This window comes from Meles meles, chromosome 3 (genome assembly GCF_922984935.1).
Source record: "Meles meles chromosome 3, mMelMel3.1 paternal haplotype, whole genome shotgun sequence".
Classification (NCBI taxonomy): domain Eukaryota; kingdom Metazoa; phylum Chordata; class Mammalia; order Carnivora; family Mustelidae; genus Meles; species Meles meles.
In genome coordinates, this window is record NC_060068.1 from 76807479 (window position 1) to 76827530 (window position 20052).

Here is a 20052-nt window from a genome sequence, read left to right on the forward strand (position 1 = left end):
TGTTGTAGGTTTGGAGAGAGACTCTAACTCTGCCTGGCACTATTACTGTGAATCTATCCTAGAAACTTGACTAAACAGAGCTAGGAAGTTTACAAGGAAGATATACAAGGGAAAAAACAAAATTGATTTGGGTTTGTGTGTGCTGCAGGTGAAGATTAAGAAAAATCGGGTGGTGTGTGTGGAGCTAGCTAACACTGAGACTAGTAGAGCTTCCCTGACGATTAGTAGAATCTGTTGAGAAAAATTTGGAAATAGGGCTCTGAGTTTCAAGAATGAGGTCCAGGCTAAAGATGTAGGTTTGAGAATCATTTCTATAAAGATGACAGGATCATGGACAAGAACAAGGTCTTCTAGAAAGGGAGTGAAGTGAGAATAGGACAAAGGACAGAAATTTAGGAGATGTCCACACTGAAGGGATGGATTAAGGAAGAGAAATCAGTGAGGGAAACCTAGATAGAAGAGAGAACACTGTTTTGGAATGCAAGGGAAGATAAAGCTTCCTGAAGAAAGGCATTAAAGGAGGTGAGACGTTGGAGTTAGCTGTTAGGAAGTGACTGTGGAAGGATCAGAAATGAGATGTGGAGGCAATAGCCAGATTTGAGGGGCTGAGAAGTGAATGGGAAATGAAGCCCTCAAACTTCGGCCACTGGAAAAATCATCATCGTTAAAGACCCAACTCAAATGTCACCTCTCCCCGGAGGACTAATAATACATTATATGTTAATAAAAATTAAAAAAATGTCACCTCTCCTGTGACTCCTTTCTCAAGTTTCTGAATTAGCCTCTTATGGGTGCTTTTGTATTACTCAAACCTTTCTTTTTCAAGAAATTTCATAGCATTGTCTTTCAGCTGTCTATAGACTGTGTCCCAGGTGAAGACTGGTCTCCTTGCAGTCAGCAACCTTATCTTGCTTATTACTGTATCCTGAGGTCTTAGCTGAGTTCCAGGACTAGTTGTAACTCAGTAAACATTTCCTAAATGCATGAGTTAAAAAAAGAAAGTAGTATTTTAGGAGAAAAGATTTTGAGATAGAATAGGGTTGAGAGAAAGATCTTTAGAAAGAAGCAGCCTTGAGCATTTTCATAGACTGTTAAAAAGTCAGGGAAGGGGCAAAGATTGAGGAAAAGAGAAAAGAGCTAAGCAGGTGGTGGGAGGGAGGACAGATACTGAGAGGCTGGGTCAAGGGCACAGGTACGGAAAGAGGTCTGGAAGAGACCAGTCTTTCTTCCTCTGAAACAGAAGAGTAAGAAGAAGAAAATGGAGAGTGTAGTTTAACTTTGAAAGCAAGGGAGAAAAATTGAGCAGGCTTACAGTGGGTAGACCCTTAAGGTAAGGTAAAGAGGACAGGAGATAACTGGGGGGCCAGAACCCAAAAGGTCTGAAACAATTTCAGATTGTATGACCAGGAGTCCTATAATCGTGGAGAGTAAATGGATCCTCCAGGCCATCCTGAGGGTTCGTGTAAACCTGGTGAAGTTGATCAGTTTGTTGCTTGCTCATTTGTATCCCATTTATTTGTGAACAAACATTTAAAAATAAATATCAGTTGTGTGGGTTGGCTGGTGTGTTTGTTTTAACTTCTCTCAAGGAAATAGCTGTGATATAATCCGAGTATCTGTTGCAGATTTGGGAAGTCATTTTGCACACCATTTTGTAAATTTTTCTGTTTGAATAGAAGGAGTCAGCTAACGCACAGGTGGCTTACAGTGATGGGCGTCTGTTTTTACAGCTGCCTTTTTCTGTTATCATTAACCTGAGGTTTCATGGATGAACATTTTCAGCATGACATGGGGGGACTGCTCTATGGCATGTCCATTTAGGTGAATCTTTAAGTCTCAGATGAGCTGTGCTAGGATTACTGAAGTCCCTTCCTCTCCTTTTAACTAGAGTTGGACAAGTTATAACCATCAAAGCAAAAGTTACCAGAGCATTCAGCACAAGCATGGAGGTAAGTGACCTCATTTCTCCTGACTATGGGTGCCCATCTCTTCAGAGGACAGAGGAGTAGTTCTGGAATAATTTGGAGCGAGATTCTGAATTTCAGAAGGTCCTTGAATCTGTGGTCAGGCTTATAGGTAAGTAATACGGGCCTTGTGTTTCCCAGTCAACTCTGCTACCAAAATTCAGTGTGATGCCATGCACTATTTCCACAGAGAAGGGTACATAGAAAGTAAACGTACAAGGGAGAAGGGCACTCTCTTGGTTCTTTGCAAAGTATGGGTTTTATTTCTTAATTATTCTGACTCTCCTTGTTCTCCGTCTCTTCACCTTCTCCTGGAAACCAGCCCCATAATTAGCTAGTTTTTGAAAGGCAGAGTAACTGAAGTGAGAAGGGAAGTTTAGAAGATTTCTCTTCTACATCCACTTGGTTTTGTTTTCTTTATTACAGTTGTGAAAGCAACATTTTCAGAGGCTTTTGGAATCGCTGTCCAGATGAAACTAGCAGAAAAGGAGTTATAGGAACTTATATTGCAACTTCTAGGTTGGTTAGTACCAGTCCCTTTGATCTCTGGACACAGAAGACAGGAAGGGCTTACATTTGTTGGCTGGGCCCACGGTAACAGAGTCCCCATAGACTAGGAGGCTTAACCAACAGAAATGTATTGTGTCACAGCTCTAGAAGTTTGAAGTCCTAAATCAAGGCATCAGTAGGGTTGACTCTGAGGACTATGCAAGAGAACGTGCTCAGGGCTCTCCCCTGGCTTCTGGTGATTTGCTGATGCCTTTGGAGCCCTTGGCTTCTGCTCCATCATCCCACTCTCTGCCTTCCTCTTCACATGGTGTGTGTGTCTGTGTCCAAATTCCCCTTTTTATAAGGACATCAGCACATGGGATCAGGAGCCCCTCTCCTCTGGCTCATCATAACCAGTTACATCTGAACCACCCTGCTTCCAAAGTAAGGTCACATTATAAGGTGCTGGATTTGGTGGGGGACACCATTCAACCCATATTGCTCTTCAATAGAACTGTTTGGCAGTAACCCTCCCTACGGTGATGGCTTTACCCCAGTATCCATATGAACAGGACACAAAACACTTGAAATCAGAAGAGAAGTGTTTATGTTAAAAACCAGCTCTCTCGGGGCTCCTGGGTGGCTCAGTGGGTTAAGCCTCTGCCTTTGGCTCAGGTCATGATCCCAGAGTCCTGGGATTGAGCCCCACATCAGGCTCCCTGCTCAGTGGGGAGCCTGCTTCCTCCTTTCTCTCTGCCTCTCTCTCTGCCTACTTGTGATCGCTGTCAAATAAATAAATAAATAATCTTTAAAAAACAACAACAGCAAAAAAAAAAAAAAAAAACCAGCTCTCCCAGCTCCAGTTACAACAGTGCTTTCTCAGCTGTAAGCCCTGATGTTTGCCCCACAGTAGCCACTGGGCTTGGCCTCTCTCCTGAGGGCTAGGGCTCTTCTTTATATTCAACCCAAACACGGAGAACAGCTCCTTTTCCTCTGTTCTCTTCCTTCTATTCTTGGACACAAGCGAAAGTTTCCACAAGAAAAATCTACAGATAACACGATGCCATTTTGTCCACGTTAACTTGGTTATGGAACTGAGAGACCAAAGATTTTAAAAAGTTGTGGTCCATCTCTCCAACGATCTACAAGGCATTCATGAGTATCTGGTTTTCAAAAGCATATTCAGTAACAACAGGATTAGAAAATGCTTGTCAGATAATGCCGGTTTTTAAAATTACACTATGAAACTATAGATGCAGTATGTGACTTTATGTGTGTCCTTATATACACATACATAAAACTGGAAGAAAATTCACCTAAACATTAGTAATTATTTGTCTGAGTGGTGGGATTGCTAATAATATTTGCTCTGGATAATGAGATTCTGTTTTATCTGTTTTTACATTTACCAAACTCTCCATGCTAAATACATATTTTTCTATAATCAAAAAAGAACTTATTTTTTAATTTTATGGAACATCACCGAATGAACAGTGTTGCTTAAAAATAAATTAAAATGCTGATTTTATTCAAAAACAAAAGAATGATGAATTATATCACGGAATCTTGATTGCTGCAATCTCGTGTTATCTGGATGGCAGAACATTTACTCATTTATTTTTCTTTTCGTTTTAGATCAGCATCAAGGTCGTAGTCCAGGACATGTTCACTGGTATTGAGAAACTTGTTAGTGTGGCTTTCTCTACCTTTGTAGCCAAACCCGTTGGAGAAGAAAAGGTAAATTTTCTCTGTGAAGGAATATCTAGCTTGTTACTCAGGGACATGTTAATGGTTGCATCAGACTTATTATGGACAAAAAGACCTTTCTTCTTACTGTGACATATGCTTTCCCAAGATTTGTCATCCACCCCTATTTCTGTAAAAGTTGTCATGTGTGGTAATAGAGGGTTACGGACCTTAGAGAAAGGGAGATAGATATAGCCAGTTGGTGAAAAAGGAAAAAAATACTGTTTTAAATGATCTGAAGGGTCTGTCGTTTCTCAAAAATAGTGTTTACTGGTTTTGTTCTTTTTTTTCCTGATTGTATAACTCAAAATTGAGTTAAAATAATTTTTTTTTTTAAAGCAAGAGCGGCATAGTAAGCCCTTGTATGTTGTGGTGCAATTGTTTGTCTCTACCCGAAGGAAGAATGTCAAAGAGGCTGAACTAAGCTTCAGGGCGTATGGAGTAAAAACAACCTCCAAATAAATATGTTGTTCTGATATATGTGTCCAGGGGGCTTGCCTGGCCATTGGCCAAGAGCAGCTTGTCTATAGTCTCCTGGGAATTTACTCATTATGGTTTCTTGGCTTTCCTTTTCGGGATCAGGGTATCCAGGAGAGGATTCACATTTAGTCTAAGCAATTTTAAATGCAATCATCCAATTTGGAATTTAAATCTTTCACTGCAAGGACCACGCCAGAGGTGGGCACAGTGGCTTCTTTCTCCTGGTGATACTTCGAAGCGACAAGGAGGTCTTCTCACTCTACAAAAGCATTCTTCCTCAGACTGCCTCCTACTCTGGAGCTGGGACAAAGCCATGTCTTCTGTGTTCCCAGCAGAGCAGCACTCACTCCCAAGCTACTCCTCACCTGGGCCAGGAGCAAAGAGATGGATGGATGTGAGTTAGTCCGCCCTATGCCTGGGTGGTAGAATGTCCCTACAGACTTTTGTGCCCCAGGACTCATCTCCCAGTCCCTGTCCCATATGAGACATGACACAAGCCATATTCACAATGCCCAAGGACATTCTTTTTCAAACTGAAGTTCATATCAGCTATTATTTAAAATGCAGTTTTCTGGGCTGTGTCTCAGCTCTACCGAATGAGAATCACGAGTGCAGGAACTTGGGATCTGAACTTTGACAAAGCATCCCAGGTATCCTATGTTCATTAAAATCTAGGACATTGAGATAGGTCTTGCAAACCATCTTGTCTTTCCAAAATCTCCAAACCCTTGAGAACGAGAGTATATGCGGGTGAGTGCAAGGATAGAAAAGATCCTGCCTCTCCATCCTGTTCCTTGTTCTCATTCTGACCTCAGGGACTCATGGACTAAGAATATAATAGTCTCACTTCAGTCTAGTCTCTGCTGAGCCTGAAGAACTGTTTTCTGAAAGTGGTTCTGGAAGGTTGATGCCTTGCAGTGCTGCCATAATAGGTTGGCTCAGGTAACCTTTATTGCAAAGCACCTTTCCCAAACTTTCTAGCTAGTACCATTCTTGTTCAGTGGCACATCACGAAGAAAGCCATGAAAAATCAGTGGTTTGGTCTAAAACAGCAGGCCAAGCTGCATCACTGTCCAAAGTGAGTTTATTCCAGGATGAGATCGTGATGAGGCTTAGTTGGTCAGTTGCCCAGACTGGATCACTGAAGGACTCACAAAACTCCATAGCAGATGCTCATGCAGGGCTTCACTAAAACTAAAAGAAATAGGATAGCAAGAGAGGGGGTGCCTGGGTGGCTCAGCGGGTTAAAGCCTCTGCCTTCAGCTCAGGTCATGATCCCAGACTCCTGGGATCAAGCCCCACATCGGGATTGGCAGGGAGCCTGCTTTCTCCTCTCTCTCTCTGCCTACTTGTGATTTCTGTCAAATAAATAAAAAAATCTTTTAAAAAAAGAAAAAGAAATAGGATAGCAGGAGAAAGAAAGCACAAACAGCAGAGAAGTTCAAGGCTTCCAGGCATGGTTCTTAGGGTTCTTTTCCTTTTTTTTATTTTTAACTATTTTATATTTTCATCATGATATGAGTTCTTTTTAATCCCCATCCCCTGTTTTACCCATCCCCCCCCCACCCACCTCCCATCTGGTGACCATCAGTGTGTTCTCCATATTTAAGAGTGTTTCTTGGTTTGTCTCTTTTTTTTCCTTTCTCATTTGTTTTGTTTCTTAAATTCCACATATGAGTGAGATCCTGTGGTATTTGTCTTTCTCTGACTTGTTTTGCTTAGCATTATACTCTCTGCTCCATGCCTGTAGATGCCAATGACAAGAGAGCATTCTTTACAGCTGAGTAGTATTCCATTGTATGTGTGTATACCACACCCACATCTTCTTTATCCATTCCTCTGTCTGTGGACACCGGGACTGTTTCCATAGTTTGGCTATGTGTGTATGTATGTCTGTATCCCTCTGAATTAGTCTTTTTGTACTTTTGGGGTAAATACCTCATAGTGCTATTACTGGATCATAGGGTATTTCTCTATTTACCTTTCTGAGGAACCTCCACACCGTCTTCCAGAGTGACTGTACCAGTTTGCATTCCTACCAGCAGTGCAGCAGGGGTCCCCTTTCTCCATAGCCCCCAGCACCTGTTGTGTCTTGTGGTGTTGATTTTAGCCATTCTGACAGGTACGAGGTGATATCTCATTGTAGTTTTGATTTGTATTTCCATAGTTAGTGATTTTGAGCATCTTTTCACGTGTTTGTTGGCCATCTCTGTGTCTTCTTTGGAGAAACATCTGTTCATGTTTTCTGCCCATTTTTAAATTGGATTGTTTGAGTTTGGGGTGTTGAGTTGTATCAGTTCTTATATTTTAGATACTAACCCTGTATCAGATATGCCATTTGCAAATATCTCCTCCCATTCAGTAGGTTGTCTTTTAGTTTTGTCAGTTATTTTAGTTGCTCTGAAGTAACTTTTTATTTTGTTCTACTCCTAATAGTTTTTTTTTTTTTTTTAATTTCCTTGCCTCAGGAGACATATCTAGAAAAATGTTGCTACGGCCAATGTTGCTACTGCTTGTGCTTTCCTTAAGGATTTTTATGGTTTCAGGTCTCACATTTAGGTCTTAATCCATTTTGAGTTTATTTTTTGGTATGGTGAAAGAAAGGGGTCCAATTTCATTTTTTGGCATGTGACAGTCCAGTTTTCCCACCACTGTTTGTTGAAGAGACTGTCTTCTTCTTATTGTATATTCCTTCCTCCTTTGTCAAAAATTAATTGACCATGTAATTGTGGGTTTATATCTGGGTTTACTGTTCTGTTCCATTCATCTATGTGTCTGTTTTTACGCCAGTACCATACTGTTTTAATTACTAGCACTTTGTAATATAACTTGCCATCCAGATTTGTGATACTTCCAGTTTTGTTTTTCTTTTCTTATTTCTTTATAAATTTTATTTATTTATTTGACAGAGATTCAGCTAGGGAGAGAACACAAGCAGGGGCAAAGGGAGAGGGAGGGGACTAAGCAGGGAGCCAACTCGGGGCTCTATCCCAAGACCCCAGGATCATGACCTGAGCCAAAGGCAGACCCCTTGTTTTTCTTTTTCAAGATTGCTTTGGATGTTCGAGGTCTTTTGTGGTTCCACACAAATCTTTGGATTGTTTGTTCTAGCTCTGTAAAAAATGCTGGTGGTATTTTGATAAGGATTACATGTGTAGATCTCTTTGGATGTTATAGACATTTTATCAATATTTTTTCTTTGAACCCATGAGCATGGAATGTCTTTTCATTTCTTTGCATTGTCTTGAATTTTTTTATCAGGGTTTTACAGTTTTCAGAGTACAGGTCTTTCATGGTTTTTTGGTCAGGTTTATTCATACATATTGTTTTTGGTGTATTTGTAAATAGGGTTATTTTCTTAATTTCATTCTCTGCTGCTTCATTATTAGTGCATAGAAATGGAACAGATTTCTGTACATTGATTTTCTATCCTGTGACTTTATTGAATTTATTTATCATTTCTTTTTTGGTGGAGTTATTTTTCTATATCATGTCATCTTCATATAGTGAAAATTTTACTTCTTCCTTACCAATTCAGATGCCCCTTTTCCCCTTTGTTGTCTAATGGCTGTGGCTAGGACTTTCCAGTCCACTGTTATGTTGAATAAAAGTGGTGAAGGTAGACATCCTTGTCTTGTTCCTGACCTTTGGAGAGAAGCTCTCAGTTTTTCACTCTCAGAGTCGTTTTCAGTTATACAAAAGAGGCTCCATCTGTAGATTGGAGAGCCAAGACACAAGTTCACCAGGTAGACTTTTTTACCCCACTGGTCACAGAACTTAAACAATGCTATGGAGTTAAGCCAGTATAAGTTTTCATGTCTATATATCCCTAAACAAATTAGACAAGGCATTCTATGGGAGTTTTAGACTTGAAAGCAGCATATTATGAATCATTGGCTGCTTTGCCTTCTTGGCTAAGGGTCAGTACCAGCCTTCAGGTATTCTGGAAATGAGCATGGAATTATCCCCATCCAGCCTCAAAGTGACTTCCCTATGCACACAGACATGTATTTATGGGAGAGCTTGAGCCCTTGGTTCTGTTGCATCAGATTTTTAGGTTTCTGGAGGTCAGTTAAAGCTTTGTTCTGACCTTTTGATTCTTTTAGTTTGTTTATTAGATAATGTTTTCACCGTGTGATGAAATTTCCAAATTAGAACTAACTCTCAGTGCTTAAGAGCTTTCTCTAGAACATGTTTATTCCCTCCCTTTGAGATCTTAATTTTGCAAGAAGTAGAAAACATTTCTTGGTAGGAATTCAATGGCCTCAAAGTCCCCCACCTCATTAATTAATTTGAAGAACTTTTTTTATTTTGTAGCTCTTTTGAAAATTTTAAAAATCAGGGAAATTTAATATTTAGAAAACTCTTTAAAGCATATATCTTATTGTATGTAGAAATAATTAAGCCTATAATGATTTTTTTTAGTTTAAAAAGATTGTAAGAAATAAATTTAGTTAAATAGTACATGTAAAAATACCCAGAAATGCTCTATTTACTTTGCGTTAGAAAACAATGTAACATATCATTTGTTTTACAAAACTCGTGTTGTCTTCTGATAACTTAACAAGGTAATGAAAGAGACATGTTTTTCTTTTTTCAAGATTCATTTAAAACCAGTCACACTTCTAACTGAGCAAGATCATGTGGAACATAATCTGGCTTCTGAGAGAAGGAAAGTTCGATTACATCACGAAGATACCTTTAAGAACTTGATGAAGGAAAACAACAAGTTTGAAGGTCAGTAAGCCTATAACAGGAACTTTAATTATATGACTGTGACAAGTAAGGGGTCCTTTCTTCGAGCACACTTCTTTTCACCTTATTATTACAATTCAGCCCTGGCAATGCTAGGTATCTTCCCCCAACAAACCCAGTGGCCGGAGAAGGAAGGGCCTGGCCAATTCAATATGTAACTACTGACACCGAAGACCTCTTTAAATGGGGGGTTCTCCAGAGGAAGAGACAGAAAAGAAGGGTGACAGGGACTAGGCAGTCCTTATCGGTAAGAATGCGTTCAGTAGTGACCAAGCAGTGAAGGAATGACAGCACACTATATCCATCTGGTGCTTCACAGTTTACTAAGCAGTCTCTCATTCATTACTTCAGATGAGCTGATTACAATTCCAGCAAAGGAGGAAACGGAAACCGAGCAGGGAAGACCCTTGCTAAAGGTCCCGGGAAGTGCTATGATTCTATTCTTGCTATGAACAGAGGCGTGAAGTTTCTATTCCTGTTTCCTGACTCTTCCCTGGTAACACTGGGTGTTGATAGTCTGGATGAGCCAGAGTATCTTAGTTCTCTGGCTGTGGTCTCCCAGGCTCTTTGAGGCTTCGTGGGGCCAGAATGGCAGGAAAAAGAGGGCTGCCTTGCCTCTCCCCTGCCCTTCCTTTTCTTCTGACCCTATCTCCTGCAGCCGCAGAGGAGATGATCTGTTGGGGAGAGCAAAGCGGTGAGGTTGGAAGTGGAGTGGTCCAGCTCCAGTTGCTCTACTCACCACTGCCAGAGGGGCCAGGAAGTTCACAGAAGGTCCAATTCCCCCTGAGCTCCAAAAGCAGATCCATGTAGAAGAGGAAGGAAAGGCTGAATACTTAACCATTTACATCGACATCAATGGAACTGGAGGGGATTATGCTAAGTGAAATAAGTCCATTAGAAAAAGATAATTATCATATGGTTTCACTCATATGTGGAATATAAGAAACAGCACAGAGGATCACAGGGACAGGGAGGGAAAACTGAATGGGAAGAAATCAGAGAGAGAGAGACAAACCATGAGAGACTCTTGACTCTGGGAAATAAACTGAGGGTCATGGAAAGGGAGGTGGGTGGGGAGAGGGGGTAACTAGGTGATGGGCATTAAGGAGGGCAAATGATGCATTATATGTTAGATAATTGAATTTAAATAAAATAATAAAATAGGAATGGGATAAATCTGTTTAAAAAGAAAAAAAAAGAGGAGGAAGGAAAGGAGATGAGAAAGTAGCAGAGTGAGAATATTGAAAGAGAGGAAGGAAGAAGAGGACACACAGACGCCAGAGGAGAGAGGAAAGGCAGAGGCAGGGGCGACCTGGGTGGGTCTGCCCTGCATTCTGCCCTGCATGACATCATCATGGTCCCGGGACCACTTCACAGATGACCTTTGGTTTGGAAAAAAAAGGTTTTCAAAGGTTTCTATTCTTGCAGACCTTTAAAAAGACAATGCCCATTACCAAGATAACTTTTTTTAAGATTTTATTTATTTATTTGACAGACAGAGATCACAACTAGGCAGAGAGGCAGGCAGAGAGAGAGGAGGAAGCAGGCTCCCTGCTGAGCAGAGAGCCCGATGCGGGGCTCCATCCCAGGACCCTGGGATCATGACCTGAGCCAAAGGCCGCGGCTTTAACCCACTGAGCTACTCAGGTGCCCCCCAAGATAGCTTCTTAAAGAAATGAAGACATCGTCATTAAATTACCATGCTGAGATGAGTCCATCCTTTTGTAAAGGTGGTATCGGCACCAAACTATACTTAAAATGCATTTTGCTAAAGTAATGAAATGGTTGAACCATGAAAGCAAAGGCATACCAGAGAGAAAATTCAAGGTGGAAGGAAGCAGGACATGAAAAGATAGGACTATGTCACGGAGGCTCCATTAGGCCAAGCAAAGAGGCTTGACATTTCTTCTCTCCTTGAGGGAAGTCGATGAAGATTTGGGCAGGGTCATATGATTAGGCTGGCACTGAATATGGTCACTCTGCATAGAGGAGGGGAGACTAGAGGGAAGGAGACCAGGCAAGGGGTGAGGAGCGGCTATTCTAGGCAATGACAGTAGAAAGGGGAGGGGGGAAAGTACAAAAATATGCAAGGGATAACAAAGCAGAGTAGGGTTACTCATGTGGGGAGATGGATGAGGAAGAAGCAGCTGTTCAGGGTAACTCTCAGGTTTCTATTCTGACCAGCTGGTCAGCTAATGGTGGTGTCACGAACTGAGCGAATGCATATGAGGGGGAGGGGAGGGGCAGTTCTGAAGACGGGGATGATGAGTATAGTTTAGTCTGACGTGCCTGAGGAACAACCAAAAGGACAGAATCAAGGCTGCGGAGATTTAGTTTGAGACACAACAGCTGACATATGGTAATTCAGATGAAATAGTACCTATAGTCACCTAGGGAAGGCTCACAGTGGCACGAGGTTGGGGGGCCAAGAGTGATACTTGGAGCACGTGGCCATTTAAGAGGTGATCAGAGGAGGAGGCTCGATCTACAAAGGAGACCTAGAGGGACCAGTGGGAGGGGTGCAGGGAGAACCAGAGAGACTAGCATTGTAAGTCAGGCGATAGAGTTACATGAAGAAATGAGTGGTGAACTTCATTCCAGAAAGTTAGGAATAAAAACTATCCACTGAACTGTGAATACGGAAGTCATTCTCACATGCTACGGGCATTCACATATAGAGGTAAAATGATTGTAATCGATTTCAGTTTCAGTTTATTAGGAAGCTGGGCAGATCACCCTAGAGGTCTAGTTCAGTTTAGATTAGAGATTTTTAGAAGTCTGTCTTTATCGTGTTTCCTCTGATCTACCCTAAAATGGATTATTCTACATTCCTTTGCACAGAACAATTTTGAACCTAACTTCATTGATTTGGTCTTTTTAGAAAATTCACTAGCTTTCATGCCATCGAGGTAGCGTAGAACCTAAAAGCAATTTCTCTTAGTGTCAGAGCCGGACCCTGGAACTTTAAGTTGCCATGAGGGCATGGTTTGTCTACCTGCTACCTGGTGTATCTGGATGGAGTTTGTTTTGAACTGGACAACACCTTCTAAAGGAAGATAGCTAGATCATCTTTGTTATTGAACCATGTTTTTAGAAAACCCAGGGTTCTACATTGATAGTAATACCACAACTAGTTGGAATCTCTTTCAAGATTTTATGTGGTTGAAATGCATATTGTTAGAAAGAAATTTGAGTCAGAATCATATACTTTCAGAAGAAAAGGGAAACAAATGAGATTAGATTATGTAAAAGCAGGACTTCTTTGGAATGTGCTCTTATACCCCTGGGTCACTGCTTGGAAGCTTGGCTTGTAGGAAAAGACTTCATATTTGGAGCATTTTAATTATTTTTTAGCAAGAAATCTAATTTTTATGAGCATTATCCTGTGTTGATCCTTTCTGGTTATGAGAAGGAAAACTGGAATATCCTCAATTCAGGTCAAAGTTCCTAACCCAAAATTGTACAATGAAGGCAAAAGTTGTCCAAGCAAATGATGACACAGTTCTTAATGAACATCCAAAGTCCAAGTATTGAAATTGACCTCGGGACAAGTATGCTCTAATTTGGAAGCCTGCAGAAAGGGTGAAGTCTGTTTACCATACTTAATCTGAGTCCACAGCCAGAGCTGTGAGTCTGACTTGGTCTCTGAGCCTGAGAGAGCCATATTTCTCCATCAATTGGCAGTTTCCTGCAAACAGGCTTCATTCAGCACCCAGGTCACCTGTACTCCGTCTATTTCTGCATACATGTCATCGCTGGTGCTTATGCACACGTGACCTGCCCTAGTACCTACCTCTGTATATCCCCGTGGATGCCGTGGACATCTTCATAAAAATTGAGTAGCTTTTTCTTTAAGGTTATCCCTTAGGAAAGAAGGAATCGCCTTATATTTGAGTCTTTACAGTGTCTCTCATAATATAAGCCCTACTCAGTTTTAATTTTATAATTATTTTAAATAATTTAAACATAGGTAGTACACATGCACAGGGTGAAAAGTTCAAAAGGTACGAGACAGCATTCGGTTAAAAGGTTAAGACTTCCTACCATCAGTATCTCCCAGTTAGCCAGTTCCTATCTCAGAGACAACCAATATTACAGACACACACACACACACACACACACACACACACACGCCCTTACTTGGAGCGCAGTATTCAAACAGCTATGCACCTTTCTTTTTGTCATTTAACATTGTATTTTAGAGATCGTTTATACTTATCTTGAACAAGAAAGCAAGAGATACTGACCTAAAAAAACTCAACCAATACTAGTTTGAGATATTAAGAGAACATCATCTGACAGAGTCAGTAATAGCAAAAAAAGAGAAAGAAAGAAGTTGAAAGGGATTGAAGGTTTCATGTGCCTTTTGAAGACCACTTCGGGAATCAGTCCAGTCCTGATGACAGCAATATGGTGGGCTTATATCTAGAACAAGCTAAAATTTCTGGATAAAATATTTACAAACATGTTTGCAAGCACATCTCAGCAGGCAGAAAAATAAGAGAAATCCTCGAAGTCCAGAAACTAGTAGAAAACACAAACGCAGGGGCGCCTGGGTGGCTCAGTGGGTTAAGCCTCTGCCTTCGGCTCAGGTCATGGTCTCAGGGTCCTGGGATCAAGCCCCACATCGGGCTCTGCTCAGCAGGGAGCCTGCTTCCTCCCCTCTCTCTGCCTGCCTCTCTGCCTACTTGTAACCTCTATCACAATAAATAAATAAATAATGAATGAAAAAATAAATAAATAAAATCTTAAAAAAAAAAAAGAAAACACAAATGCAGGATTGTAAGGAGATAGAAGAGCTGGCATTTGCTCAGGACTCGGTTGGCACTAGAAGACCTAGAACTTGTGTGTTAATGGGCCTGCAAAGAATCAGGACACAAAGCCAGCAGCCCATGTTACATGGAAGGTTGGATCAGAAAACCTTATATATAGCTGCAAACCTAAAAAAATGATACTTTTGGTGAGTCAAGTGGAAAAATCCCAACTCACAGAGAGCTCTTGTAGGGATTTTTTCCTATCTCAGCAAGAGCCCTAGGTAGAATGGGAAAAATATACAGAACAACCCCCCTACCCCCAAAACTGATTCCCTTTGAGAATTCAATCACAAGCGCATTCTCATGTAGATTTGGTTTCAGAATTCACTGGACTTGTTTGGACTAAAACAGACCCATGTCAAATTAAGTGGGAAGTGGGAAGTGGCACCATGTTATATAGTTCCCCCAGCTGATCTGCAGCCATAAATGCAAACCCCTAGAGAAATGACTTTAAGCCCAGCTCTCAGGAATCCCCACACACATAGGTCCAAGGCATATGAACTCCTAGACAAACATCATAAAGGATAATAATAAATGAGTCACCAAAATCCAGAGGAAGGACTAGACAATAGAAGGAGGCCCAGCAAGACTATAGTTACTGCATTTATCATATAAAGAATACTAAGTAAGAATGTTAATGTATTTTAAAAAATAAAAGAGAATCAAAAGTATTAATCAGTAATAATCAGTAATAAAGAATTACCTAGGGGTGCCTGGGTGGCTCAGGGTGCCTCTGCTTTCAGCTCAGGTCACTGTCCCAGGGTCTTGGGATCGAGCTCCACATCAGGCTCTCTGCTCAGCAGGGAGCCTGCTTCCTCCCCTCTCTCTGCCTGCCTCTCTGCCTACTTGTGATCTCTGTCAAATAAATAAATAAAATCTTAAAAAAGAAAAAAAAAGCATTACCTAGAAGGTTTGACAAAGAAACAAAGAGAATTTCTATACAAGAATATGTATAGGGGCGCCTGGGTGGCTCAGTGGGTTAAAGCCTCTGCCTTCGGCTCGGGTCATGATCCCAGGGCCCTGGGATCAAGCCCCACAATGGGCTCTCTGCTCTGCGGGGAGCCTGCTTCCTCCTCTCTCTCTGCCTGCCTCTCTGCCTAGTTGTGATTTCTCTCTGTCAAATAAATAAAATATTTTTAAAAAAGATTTTAAAAAGAATATGTATAATAATAGCAAAAATATATAATTATATATAGTAAAAATATATAATAATTTAAATATAAAACTCAGTGAATGGATAAACTGCAGATAAGACAGTAACTGGAAGACAGATCTGAGCAAGTTACCTAGAATGCAGATGGATTGGCAAAGAAATGGGAAATGTATGAAAGATTTGGAGACATAGAGAAAGGAGTAAGAAGTCTAACATGCACCTGATCAAAGCTCCAGAAAGAATAAAAAGAATGGGAGAGAAGTAACATTTGAAGCAAATGATACAGACATTTCTTTCAGAGGTAACAAAGTTTAATATACATGTGAAAAGATGTTGGACCTCCTTAATCAGGGAAATGCAAAGTATAATCAACATGAGATATTTCATACCCACAAAAATAGAAAAATTTGAGCCAACTACAGTATTGTCTAAGTGAAAATGTGGAGCAGTGGGAACGCTAATAAACGCTAATAAACAACATACAGACATGTAAATCAGTACAATCATTTTGTTACCTAGAAAGTTTCTGTTGAAAGCAAGGACTATGAATGTGGAATAAATCAGCACATTCATTCAATAAATATTTACTGAATACCCATATTCAGAAATTACTAGAATTTAAAAAGAAAATCAGTTCCTGAACAAAAGAGCTTAGGATCTAGTGGGTCAGACAATCAAAGATCACACAAATAAACATAAAGCTATAACTGTGAGGGGCGCCTGGGTGGCTCAGTGGGTTAAGCCTCTGCCTTCTGCTCAGGTCATGATCCCAAGGGTCCTGGGATCAAGTTCCGTATCCAGCTCTCTGCTCAGCGGGGAGCCTGCTTCTCTTCCTCTCTCTCTGCCTGCCTCTCTGCCTAATTGTGATCTCTGTCTGTCAAATAAATAAATAAATCTTAAAAAAAAAAAAAAAAAAGCCCAACTGTGAAAGATACATGTGAGGGCTCCTAACAGTGGGAATTAGCTGTTGGGTCTAGGAAGGTTTTCCTGAAGAAAAGATGCCTGGGATGGGCCAACAGAGTACTGAGAAGGAAAAATTTTCCTGTACCCTATAAACTACTTCTAGCTGATATAAGAATTAAATGGACATGAGACAGATTAACAGGAGAAAATTAAACAAAAGTTAAATTCCATGTATATGTGGGAGAGACCCAGAAAAACAGTAACTCACTGAAATGGCTGAAGCCATCACCTTAAATACTATCTTTAGCCAAAGACAAAAGATGATGTTGGGGGTGGTGGGTCAGTTATGGGAGGTTACCAAGAAAAGCTCAGGAAACAAGAATAAGGTTATTACGCAGATATAAGCCATTGTCTTCTCCACTGATAAGTTTCTAGATTTCGAGTCATCCCCCTCTTTCTGGTACAGCAAGGGAAACATCCTTACAAATGGAGATTTTTCTTATACTCCTAAATGTCTCTTACCACCCTCTTAACTTCTGCTGGGTTTTCAGAGTTTCTCTTGTATCTACAGTTTCTTAAAAACAATGAGCCTGAAGAGGCATGTATTGGGGTGGCAAAATCTGCTCCCCATAAGAGAATAGGAGGGAAAGGGAAGAATGTGGTAGTGGCCAGGGGAATTGCAGCTGACAGAGGGAACAGCATATGCAAATGTCCTGGTGTTGAAGATAGTACTTAGTTATAGGACTGAAAAAAGTTCTCATAGCTGAAGCAAAGAGAGAGATTGAAAGAAAACATGATGGGGGTAAGGTGGTAGGAGTGGCCATGGAGCTCACTGGGGATGGAGTGGTAGGCCTACGCCAGATGAGAAAAGAAGGGCTTAGGGCCAAGGGAAGTGATGAAGTTTTGGAAAATAAATGAGGTTCAGTGGGGTGGGTCTGCAGTCAATGACCAAGAAAGAATTCTTGAGACATCTTTGGTGCAAAATGGTGGTTTATTAAAGCATGGGGATGGGACCCCTTGGCAGAAAGAGCTGCTGTCCCGGGGTTGTGAGGGGTGTCTGATTATATACTATGGGGGGTTGGGAGAGGTAAGGAAAGGGAGGGTTTGAAAGAACTTTCACATGCCAAAGAGGACCTACAGGATGCCTAAGGCCTTGCCATGGTCAGGTTAAGGTTGTTTTTCCTTTTAGTAAGGCACTTAAGAGTAAGACAGTTGAGAGCTTCCTGGAGGAAGGTCACATTCCTGCTATCACACATCCTTATCAATGAGCTTTAGTTTTAGAAGAAATTTAACTTTATTTGCATTTCCCTCTGCCTCAGCCTCCCTCATTTTATGGAGGGGAAGATGATGTTAGGGCTTCAGGAGCTTGAGTTATGGGTCTTTGGAAGTTAGGCTATTGATACGAAAGCCTCTTCCCGGTAAATCACTAGGACATTTGTAAACTGAGGTAGACTCAGGTCTTGCAGGATTGTGATCTCTACAAGTTGACTATTTGTTTTTCCTTTCAGACAGCCAGGAGTGCCTGAGGAATGTCACATATATCCCATGGTGGGGGAGGGGGAGACGGAGGGTTGGGGGGTTGAAGGGGTTTGGGGGGGTGGGGGGGTGGTTGCATGATGTCAGCTTCTGCTTTGTCCTCAGCTTGCCTTCTGTTCCCTCATCAGAAGGATTTGGGCGTTTATACTAGGATGTTCTAGGATCTTTCTGACATGTTTATAAGTAGATGACTGAAATGATCAGTGGAATGAAGGGGGGAAAATGAAAAGACGATCAATTAATTATAAATCTAAAAATTTCTTGAGAAGATATAGTTCATCATTGTAGTCAGGCTTCTCAGTTACATGTGACTGTGCTGAGAATGGCCCCATTCCCAGTTCCCAACAGCTGGCCAGTCTGTGCCCTTGGGCTGCCAGCTCTGCTCTCCTTCTGCAGCACAACTAGGATGGCACCCCTGATTTGTAAATCCTCCCCCATCCTCCTCAGCAATGGCACCTCAGACGTAAGCCTAGCTGATGAGTCATAGACGACACAGGAAGCATAACTGAATACATTTTACTACTTTGCAGCCAGAGTAAACAGTTCTCCACTGTTGAGCGTAAAAACCAATTTGTCAGTAAACGGAGCAGATACAATTCAAAGGAAGCAGAAGGACAGGAGAAGTACTCATTGTGTCTTTCCTGTTTGTGATTGCATTTACTGCAGAACAGTAACTGCGGGAGGCCACGTTCCCATTCTGAAGTTTATACTGGAGCAAACTATTCTGGATTCTCAGTGTTGGTGGCCTTTTATAGCTCTGATTCCTTTAATTTTAACAACCTTATGGAGGTATAATCGATGTACCACAAATGATAATCATTATAAATAATTTTTAAAATAATTATGAATAATTATTCATAATAATAATGACATACCATAAATTCACGTGCTCGTATTTGAAGTGTATGGCGTGGTAAGTTTTGAGACCTGTGTACCCCATAAAGTATCACCACAATCAAGATAATAACATCTCCATCAAGCCCCAGATTTTTTGCCTCTCCCCACCCCTCCTCCACTCCAAACAACTTGAAGTTTAAATGTGACTGTTCTTTGAATCGAAATTCCTGTGAACTGGAAAGATAGGTTGGAATACAATCTAAACGGGCCTTTCTGATCCGTTATCTCATCCAGTTCCCTTTAAGTACCCACCATTCAGGAGAAAGTCACTCTGTAGAATGAAATCCATTTATTTCCTCAGGAGATTTAAGTCTTTGGGAATAATTTAATCTTTCTAACAATCCCCCGGGTTCAGTGTGCTGCTGGGAAGGAACAGCCATAGTCCCAGCTTGTGCGGTTCACTTCACCAGTAAGCGTGTTACATCTCCCTTTCAGACCCCATCTGTGACGAAGAGGAAGGAATGGTTCCCACAAGTGGCACATCTGTTCAGAGCATTGAACTTGTCCTGCCACCCCATGCAAACCATCATGGAAATACATTTGGTGGCCAAATTATGGCTTGGATGGAGACCGTGGCTACTATTTCTGCAAGGTTCTTGGTTTTGACCTTTGGCATACGAGGTTGGGTTCCAGTGGGAAGAGATTAGAAAGGGTCTGAGTCCTGTTATGGAGATAGTCAAGGAGACAGGGAGAGAAGAGTGTTGCCTTTTATCAAAGAGAAAAAGTAAGTCATTTACCCATTTACCCTACGATTAATCTGTCCTTTTGTTTGAAGGTGAATGTTTATGTTCTTGGTTCAAAAATAAAAATGAAATGACTGTTCTGATACTTTATTCTGAATTGTAGATGTTGGTCACGTAATCCTGAAACTCTGTAATGATAGTTATGGCACACCCGATGTAGAATAGAAAGAGAGGACAGCCTTTACATTTAAAAATAGTCAAGTTGCAAACTTTTCTAAAGGCATTTTACAAATAGGATGGATCGTTGAAGTTCCTGGTTATAATCATTATGGCCAGAGGATTAACTGAAAAATAAGATGAGAAAGAGAAATTTGGAAGAAAACTTTTAAGTACTCTTCAGTTTCAAAAAAAGACATTTTGTTCTTTTTTTTTTTAAAGATTTTATTTATTTATTTGACAGAGAGAGGGAGAGCAAGCACAAGCAGGAGGAGGGGCAGAGGGAGAGGGAGAGAGAAAAGCAGACTCCCCAACTGAGCCAGGAGCCTGATACAGGGCTTGATCCCAGGACCCTGGGATCATGACCTGAGCCTCAGGCAGACATTTAACTGACTGAGCCATCCAGGTATCCCAAA

At 41.1% G+C, this 20052-nt stretch overlaps 1 protein-coding gene across 4 annotated transcripts in view; it reads left to right on the forward strand.

The window, feature by feature from the left end:
• ACOT12 (acyl-CoA thioesterase 12) overlaps positions 1-20052 on the forward strand; it is a 52475-nt gene that overhangs the window by 11747 nt on the left and 20676 nt on the right. For 3 of the 4 annotated variants that reach the window (XM_045998971.1, XM_045998970.1, XM_045998972.1), the window contains exons 3-6: positions 1889-1949; positions 4089-4190; positions 9281-9416; positions 19173-19329. In XM_045998971.1, the coding sequence (XP_045854927.1) occupies positions 1889-1949; positions 4089-4190; positions 9281-9416; positions 19173-19329 (456 nt within the window). Of the gene's footprint in view, positions 1-1888; positions 1950-4088; positions 4191-4951; positions 5074-9280; positions 9417-19172; positions 19330-20052 lie in introns of those variants that run through there. The other variant, XM_045998973.1, reaches the window with a different exon arrangement.